The 8,769-nt window shown below is 40.7% G+C and overlaps 2 protein-coding genes and 1 long non-coding RNA gene across 4 annotated transcripts; 2 read left to right on the top strand and 1 right to left on the bottom strand.

Annotated features, from left to right (window-relative positions):
- Nucleotides 1–363: 363 nt before the first annotated feature.
- Nucleotides 364–1,261, top strand: LOC117897228. 2 transcript variants are annotated; one of them, XR_004649078.1, is made up of 4 exons: nucleotides 364–569; nucleotides 701–912; nucleotides 974–1,052; nucleotides 1,113–1,261. It is a non-coding gene; the product is annotated as an uncharacterized LOC117897228 (long non-coding RNA). The 2 variants fall into 2 exon arrangements; XR_004649077.1 differs by having other exon boundaries at nucleotides 371–569; nucleotides 1,105–1,258.
- Nucleotides 1,262–4,952: 3,691 nt separating this feature from the next.
- Nucleotides 4,953–6,715, top strand: LOC117897457 (melanization protease 1). Its single transcript, XM_034806303.1, has 4 exons — nucleotides 4,953–5,205; nucleotides 5,367–5,530; nucleotides 5,598–5,817; nucleotides 5,876–6,715. The coding sequence occupies exons 1-4, from the start codon at nucleotides 5,136–5,138 to the stop codon at nucleotides 6,598–6,600; spliced, it is 1,179 nt and encodes a 392-aa protein (XP_034662194.1). The 5' UTR covers nucleotides 4,953–5,135; the 3' UTR covers nucleotides 6,601–6,715.
- A 141-nt stretch (nucleotides 6,716–6,856) lies between these two features.
- Nucleotides 6,857–7,986, bottom strand: LOC117897458 (charged multivesicular body protein 3). Its single transcript, XM_034806304.1, has 3 exons — nucleotides 7,826–7,986; nucleotides 7,463–7,703; nucleotides 6,857–7,396 (listed from the first exon to the last, which is right to left on the bottom strand). Exons 1-3 carry the CDS (start codon nucleotides 7,868–7,870, stop codon nucleotides 7,011–7,013), a joined length of 672 nt encoding a protein of 223 aa, XP_034662195.1. The 5' UTR covers nucleotides 7,871–7,986; the 3' UTR covers nucleotides 6,857–7,010.
- Between the last annotated feature and the right edge of the window lie 783 nt (nucleotides 7,987–8,769).

The raw sequence follows: 8,769 nt of genomic DNA, 5'->3' as shown, positions 1-8,769 counted from the left end.
CCTCTGCCGTGACTCTGCAGTGTGTGGCTCTAGGGGAGGGTGGCGAGCTAAAGGTGCGTGTTGGCATGAGAAGTGTTGTAGATGTAGATGACAGATGACAGATGAAGAAAAAATGTAAAATTTGACAAAAAACGCTAAGGTACAGATGTAGTTCTGAGTACCGGGTTTAAAAGTTGTGACGCGTAAGAAGCGTCTCACACGTCCCTTCTCGTTATTGTTTTCAACTTTTCCTGAGTTTTTAAACTCATATGTTTTTCATATGAATAAAGTTTAAGAATTGTTCCTGTATCTGTTGCCGCCGTAGGGCAAACATGTCCCGAAATCAGACTACCACTCACTCCTCAAACAATGTCAGACAGTTAAAAATAAAATTTGTTATTAGACAGGCGTTGATTTTATTGCCTATTTTCAGCTAAAATATGTTTCTCGTACATGCATAAATAATCAACAACTCGACAAATAATGTGTGTGAGATATCATGTGTATCTCTTTGGCGATTTTCGGGTACTGTAATATAGTTTTAGGCTTGGTAATAACCTATTTTCAAGCGATCGAGCTAGATTCCTTTTGTAAGTATTGTATAAATACATTTACGTATGAAATATACATATGTGTACATACATATACATATATGTAAACTCAATGTCATTCTACATATTAATTCTCTAAAATTATTTACATAAATTTCTTTTCGACTTAGACTATTACTACGAAGTGAAAGGAATAATTGGATTTTTCAACTCTGCAGCAGATTTACCTGACCCACTTTTATACGAAAAACAATTTAAAATAAACGGTCTTTTCTTCGAGATACTTCCACTTGACGTCTACAAGGGACATTTCCCCATTGGCATTTTGCTGGGAGTTCTGCACTCCGGATCAGGGATATTAACATTGCTTGGTATAAGAAATGTGAGTTTTCATTTGTGTAGCGACCGTCCTGCCAGACTGATTTTCTCCCTTGTGTTTTAAGAAATGTAAGATCTATTTCGCGACTGGGTTATTTCTAAGCAGCTTCCTTCCATACTTCATGATTTTCTTGTACTTGTGGAGTAAGTGCGACGATTTTTGTTACGAAAAGTACTTACTTGCACTTGGTTAAAGCTTTTCAGATTTGTTTTACCATCCTAGCCATTCGACATTTGTTCAAAGACTTGAATTGGATTGATTAGGCTTGTCAAATCCGGGATGGAAGCTGCTTCAAGCCCTTTGCAGTACCTTCACTGAAGCAAAATCCAACAGGAAGAGAAATCAATCAGTTCACTTAATTTAAAAAACAAAATTAATAAAATGTTTTCGATATATGTACATATGTATGTACATATGTACAACCTCCACACACTCTTCTTTTTACATGAGCCCATGAGTAACTGTATCACGTACAAATGTAGCTGATATACCCACCTACATACATATGTATGTACATATGTATATGGAGTGAGACATATAAATATTTACAAATGTATCACAACATGACATATCTTATTCAAAATCACACACGAGTATCATTTTGATATTGGGAATATACAGTGGGGAGCAATGATGACAATAACATTTCACGATAACTGACTTTCGTCGCACATGACTTCTAAACGCATAATGCAAACTTAACCAATTTGTTTGTAGATATCAATCACTTTACAAATAGGCAATCCCAGAAAAATACAAATGTGAAGCTTTTAAATAGCGAAAAATAAAAAACTAAAACAACTCGCATGTACTCAGCTTTGCACTTTTCGTTATTTTATATTTCTAAATTTTCTAATCAACAATATGCTCACCGAATTCATGATAAATATATATTTTTTTAAATTCTAGTAATACTAACATCAAATTAAGACATTTCTCATAATAATCGAAGCAGATTTCAAGAATTTTTTAAATAGTGCCTATGTTGTACCTGAGACTGAAGAAACAATGTCTAGAAATTGTAAATATTATTGTGTAGCTCACTGAAAATGGCAAAACGACATCTAATACTGCTGAAAAACTTGGCATTAGCCAATCGGTGGTGATCTGAGTGGAAAAGATGCAAAATGTTGTCCCGAAACGGCAAGTCCAAGGTCGGTGAACATGTACTCATCATTGCTCCCCACTGTACATTGAATAAGTAAGTGCGATACAGCGTGCAGTTCATGCACTTCAACACTTTAAGGGCAAATTCTTTTCCCTTATCAATATCGGTAAAACATGACCCCAACTATGAAGCAACTATGATTTGTGGTATTGTTCCATATTCCACTGACCGACAGAATCTATCATTAAATAGCTGTCAGATATTATATGAGTACTAGCTGACCCGGCGAACTTCGCACCGCCTAACAGTCAATGAATGTCGTGTTCTTTTTTAGCTGAACTAATTTAGGCTTTGATGAACGTAAAACAGTGATACAAAATAATATGTTTATGTAGATAGAAACAAAAAAAGTACCAACTTGATAGCGCGTGATTTCATCGTTGGTATTGGATGTTTGGATACCAAACACCGCCATGTCGCTCCCTTTCGTGACATATTTGCAAATGTATTTAATTGACTTGACCGAATTGCAATCACTTGGCATGCGCTCTAAAGCAGTCTTGAACAGCCTGGCCAATGCATGATGTTCATGAAGCATTTGCTGCAGATTTTGGAGAATTGCTCTCTTCGTAGCTGTGTTGATCCCTTGACGCCTGTCAAGTTGTTCTTCCATATTGCCCATGAATTGCCCATATATTTGCAAGAATTTATGCTGTGCATCTTCTATAGGTTGCAATGATCCAATGCGATGGTAATAGGATTTTCATTCAAGCACTTTGTGGTAAACGACATTCTTTGTTTTTTGGTCAGGCGCAAGAACAAATAAAGCGGATGGTTTGCCGACACGTGAGCATGCCACGTACAATTGACCATGAGAAAAACATGCATTTTCTAGATTGAGGCCACAAATAGTCAAAGATTGGCCCTGTGGTTTGTTGATCGTCATGGCAAAGGCAAGACGAATCGGGAATTGAATTTGTTTAAACTCAAACGGCATATCCGTTGGGATCATCGGAATCCTTGGAATAAGAACTTCCTCATCTTTAAATTTTCCTTTAAGTATCGACGCGTGAATCACATTTCTCATCAGTTTTCTTATCACCAAACACGTTCCATTACACAGTTTTGGTTGGATTAAATTTCCAAGCATGATGACTACCGAGCCAACTTTAAGTTTTAAATTGTGCGGTGGTAAACCAGAAACGCTGCTCGATTCAAATCAATACTTGAACCATTTCTTCTTGCACTTCGAAGATTATTCCTCTGTTCATCTGTACGATAAGCTCGAAGATGTATCTCTCTTTGCTCTTGTGTTTGAGAAGCACGATTTAAGGCCCTTCATGGCTCCATACTAACGCGGCGCTGTTCTCGTGCAATTTCTCGCGAAATAATTGATAATTGACTCGCGATATTCCGTTGCCTAATTGCATTACGGCTTCGCTGGGAAAGATTAGATCTTCTAAGACGCGGCATTGTTATTAAAATGATTAATACAAAACTAAACAAATAAATAAAACAACAAATGAACAAATGAACTTTTTAGACAAATTTCTGAACACACACATGATGTCTTCAGAAAAAAATAAAGTTTTGGCTTTAAGGCCGCAACAAACTGGCCAAATGTTGTTTTTAAGATGTATTCTGCTACTCGGGACGGAAACAAATCCAACAAGTGTTGTAACAAATACGACTTTCTTTTATACATATATATAGGTTTCCTATAAAATGTTACATATTTTTACATAATTTTACATTGTTGGTATAATTATGTATGTATAACCAAAGCATAATTGGCAATGAGTTTACTCGAGTATATATACATATGTACATACATACATATGTACATACATACATATGTACAAAAGTTACAGAAGGCAACCTCTTCTGCAATCCTTAAAAACAAACAAATGGTTTAATTTTTAAATGCTGTTTTGATAAAGAGAAACCCATATATTGCACATAAATATTTACATATGTATGTATGTACATATGTATGTATGTATGTATGTATGTACATTTGAATGTATGTATGTGAACACAAAATCATAACAAGATAAGTAGTTCACCCTGCACTCTAGTGACTAGCAATGGATACTGGACGTACATACATATGTATGTATGTAAATACTTGAGGGCTCCCAACTCCTCGGCATGTGGACCCCATCCAATTCCATTGTCACCACACAAGTGCGTAAATCACAAATTAACTTACTTGGCACTACACATGCCTAGCTATGCACAAATATTTCAACCATAATCATATTGTGCATATATTTATGTACATCGAATTAAATGAAAATTAGATATGCATACGATATACATATGTATATACTTACATACATATGTATGTATTTACACAGTATACATAATATCCCTTTTGTGTGCTATGGGATATTTGCACGTATTCCAGTATGTACATATGCATGTACATTTGTATGTAAAAAAAAAACTGAACAGAACGCACTCTCTCAATCGACTTGTCGGCTGCAGAAGCGCCAGGCACTTTAAAAGTGGATGGCTGGCGATGGCTATTAAAACGGGCCAAGACCTGTCAGCTTCGAGTATGGCAGAGATATAAAATCATCGGTCCATTCAAGTGGAAATTGCGATGATGAGGCAACGAGAGCGCAAGAAACGGCAAGATGGTCCATTAGCCTCGTTTAACACGCCTCGGAGTCGAAGTTGAGAGCGTGCTGACAGTGTATGTACACATATACATACATATGTATGTCTATGTACATATGTACATACTCGTATTTGGACGAGTATTGCTAGAACCAGACTCACAGCCAGACCCAGCGCTGTCGCATGGAGCTCATCTCAGCTGAGCTGAGAACCGCGCTCTGGGATTCTGTCATTACTGGTTTGCCACATTGACCAGACCATGGGGAGAGAACAGCGGCTTCTCGCATCGCTGCCTGATAAGCTCAACCTTAGGCTCCGACAAGCCACGACAACGACAGCAGCATGTGGGGACAATGGCGTTTAGCATTTCAGAGCCGCTTTCAGTGTTATTTCAACAGGCAAAGGCAGGCGCACGGTCAAGCGCGTTCTTCACTATACATAATATATATTTTAATATAAGACAGAAACGATTTCTAAATCGTCATTTAAGACCATGGAACTGAAGATTGTTTTTGGGCTTTTGGTGCTATTCATTGGAGAAAGGCGGCAAGCTTACGCACAAGGCAAGTGGGAGTCGAGTCCAGCTCCAGTCTACAGGTTGGAAAGTCACAAAAATCATTTGACTATCAGCGTTGAACTTGACCCGGCCGATTCTACTGGGGGCATTCCCTTACATCTTGCTGTTGATGCATTAACTTGTGTGGGTTTTATCTTTACCCCCTAGAAGTCTTCGGGTATTGCACAACGCCCGATGAGAGCAGTGGTACGTGCATTAACCTCAAGGAATGCGAATATATGTACGAGCTGGTGCGAAGGGGATCCATCTCGACCGAGAATCGCGTATTCCTACAGAACAGTCAGTGTGGCTATCTCAATGGCCAAGTCCTCGTAAATACATACAATATTCTGGATGTCGCCAAAATACCATACCATACACGTAAACAAATGATTTCAGATTTGCTGTGCGAACAACCGCAGAGTCAATCAGCAGCCAGTGTGGGGAAATCAGGGTCAACCGCGCCCGCAGCAGCCCACCACAACACAGCGAGCCACCACTTCGAGCCTGCTGCCCCAGCCGCCCAATTGCGGAGAGAATTTCGGTGACCGCGTGGTTGGAGGAAAGGAAACGGGCAAAAGGGAGTTTCCTTGGATGGTGCTTATTGAGTACACGAAACGTGAGTGCAAACAATTTTGATTCAGACTTGACTGAAACGCATTTATTTCCAATACCAGCCGGAAACGTCAAAGGCCACCACTGTGGTGGGTCGCTGATCAACAATCGCTATGTAATCACAGCGGCACACTGTGTTTCCGCCATCCCAAGCGACTGGCAGCTGACGGGAGTGCGCTTGGGAGAGTGGGATACGAGCACCAATCCAGACTGCACAACCGAGAAGAACGGCCGCAGCGACTGCAATGCACTCTACGTGGACAACCCCGTGGTTGAACGAGTCCCTCATCCGCAGTACCCAGGCAACGCACGGGACCAGCTGCACGACATTGCGCTGCTGCGGCTGAGAGACCCAGTCTCATTTACAGAAAACATTTCGCCGGTGTGCTTGCCCAGCTTAGCATCACAGCGAGATGCGAGCTTTCTAGGACGCAAAATGGTAGTCGCCGGTTGGGGTCGTACCGAGACAAACTTTACATCCAACAAAAAGTTGAAGGCGGAAGTGGATACAGTACCACTGGGTGACTGCAACAATCGGTATGCCAGCCAGCGGCGGATCGTGACCTCTAATCAGATTTGCGCTGGCGGCGTTGAGGGAGTCGATTCATGCCGCGGAGATTCTGGAGGGCCCCTTCTGTTGGAAGACTACAACGAGGGATATTCCAATTACTACATCACTGGCGTAGTCTCCTACGGCCCAACACCGTGTGGTCTGAAGGGATGGCCGGGTGTATACACCCGAGTGGCGGCATATCTGGACTTTATTGAGAATAACGTCCGGCCATAGACTGGAAATGGAACTTAATGGCGTGTCAATTTGGAAATCATGTTGAATGAGCCGGGTAGAAGGTGCTGCATTTTGGGTGGACATTTCTACAGAAAATATCGATTTTTAATAAAAAGAAATTATACAATAAATAAAGTGTAACTTTTTTAAGTGTAACGGTTTAAAGTGTGGAAGCGTGGAGTTCAAAACAATTTGAACAGAAGAGCCCTGCAGTGCACACACTTATGGTAAGAGATAGGAAAAGAGAAACTGTCCATTACTTGCTAGTATTTTGGTTTTTATAATTCACTGTTTCGGGTGCTAGCATCTGAAATTTTGAGAGGGAGACATTTTTTCAAAGTGCTGGAATAGAGTCTGCCGCCCTACCTCCCGACAATAATTGATGACACCCCCTGCCTGTTGCAATTAGTCTAGGAACGCAGCGATGCCAGCCGGCTCTGCATCTCCTGCAATTCTTCGCCTTCGTCATCGTCCTCATCGACCTCGACTTTGGAGGGCGATGCCGGTGTTTTGTCCGCTGGAGTAGCCTCTGGTGGCAGGGGAGCTTCCCCGAGCTTGCCATCCGTTATCTCCCACAGAACCTTGTCCACCTCCTTTGCCGCCTCTTCTTCCAGCTCCTCAGACTCCTCCAGTGAGTCCATTGTCTCATCCAGCATCTCCTCGATAATGCCGGCTTTCATCATCTCCTTCGACATGTCGCGCATAATACCCGCCAGCTCCGGATAGCGCACCAGATTCTGCATGGCCTGCATGACTTCCGTTGACTTCTGCAGTGAGCCAGCAACACGTAGTGTGGCTAGAAGAGCAGGGAACACATCAATTAAAGTCTCCAGCCCGACACGGATCCTTCACGGCCACTCACATAATTGATTTTTCATCTGCATCTGTATGGAGTTGAGGTGAGCCTTTGAAGTGTATATGCGATTGACGGCCTTGCGAGCGTTCACTATTTCTTTGGCCAGAATGACGCAGGTGTCACGGTCATTTTTCTGGGCGGCCTGTTTGAGCGAGCGCTTCACCTTATCCTCCTCCCGCTGTATGCTGCGTATTTGCCGATCCAGCTGGTTTCCCTCTTTTCGTATCTTGTGCGTCCACTCTTGCACCTGTGCGCAATACACATAGCGGAGAATAAAAGAAATGCAAATAAAATAACAATTCAAGCAAAACAACTCGAACATGACATCATTTCTCTGGATCTTTTTCTTTGTGCTGAAGGTGTTATTACCTGTTCTTTGGGGTCTTTGCTTGGAGTTTTGCCGAATAAACCCATTGCACTGTTCGGTTCGGGGCTGAGAGCAGCACGAACTGTTTTAACGCTTTAACTTTTATTTTGATTAATATTTCGAGTGAGTCATTTTTGTTGACTTTTATGTTTTTGATTTTTTTGTTTTTGTATTTACAGCGAATATTGAGCAGTGTGGCCGCGGATTTACTCATTAAATATACCGCCTAACCCTCCGAAAAATATACATAAATATACCTTTTAATTTTCAAAATATACCGCATGTCCTATAACCTTTTCTCGATTTTGATATTCAACTTTATTTTACCATTAGTTAGGACTACCAAAAACTAAAAATATAATTTAATACGATTCATGAATCAGTTCTGCATAAGATTGGCTAGCTTTCATGACTTCCACGTATTGAATAGTTTGCAAAATAAGGTTAAAACTAACAAGGTCAAAACAAAACAAAGAATAGCATAAAACCACTAAGGAAACAACTCATAGCACATTCTAACTCTAGTGTTCTTTCGGCAAACATATTTTTTTTAGTTCAAAATTTTCAGTAATGTTTTATAATATTCAACACAAAACTGAAGTACCTGGTCAATGCGGACTCATCTACTGTAACGATTAAATATCAAAAAAAAAAAAAAAAAATAAAACAACTCAGTTGAGTTGTTTGCTTAGAGTCAGCATCAATAGCCGAGTCGAGACATGTCTGTCTGTCCGTCTGTCCATCCGTATTGTTGAGCGCCTGGATCTCAGAGACTATAAGAGCTAGAGCCACCAAATTGGCACCAGACTGCTGAATGCTCACACTGTAACAAGTGTATTTACAAAAAGGAGCCCCGCCACCTTCCACCCCGCAAAAGGGCAAAAACATCCCAAAGGTACAATTTTGAAGATAAAAGAAAACTAAAATCGCCATTCCGTAGGGAATG

Source organism: Drosophila subobscura, chromosome O (genome assembly GCF_008121235.1).
Source record: "Drosophila subobscura isolate 14011-0131.10 chromosome O, UCBerk_Dsub_1.0, whole genome shotgun sequence".
Taxonomy (NCBI): Eukaryota; Metazoa; Arthropoda; class Insecta; order Diptera; family Drosophilidae; genus Drosophila; species Drosophila subobscura.
The sequence above is the reverse complement of the archived record's forward strand: the minus strand, read 5'-3'. Positions and strand labels throughout refer to the sequence as shown.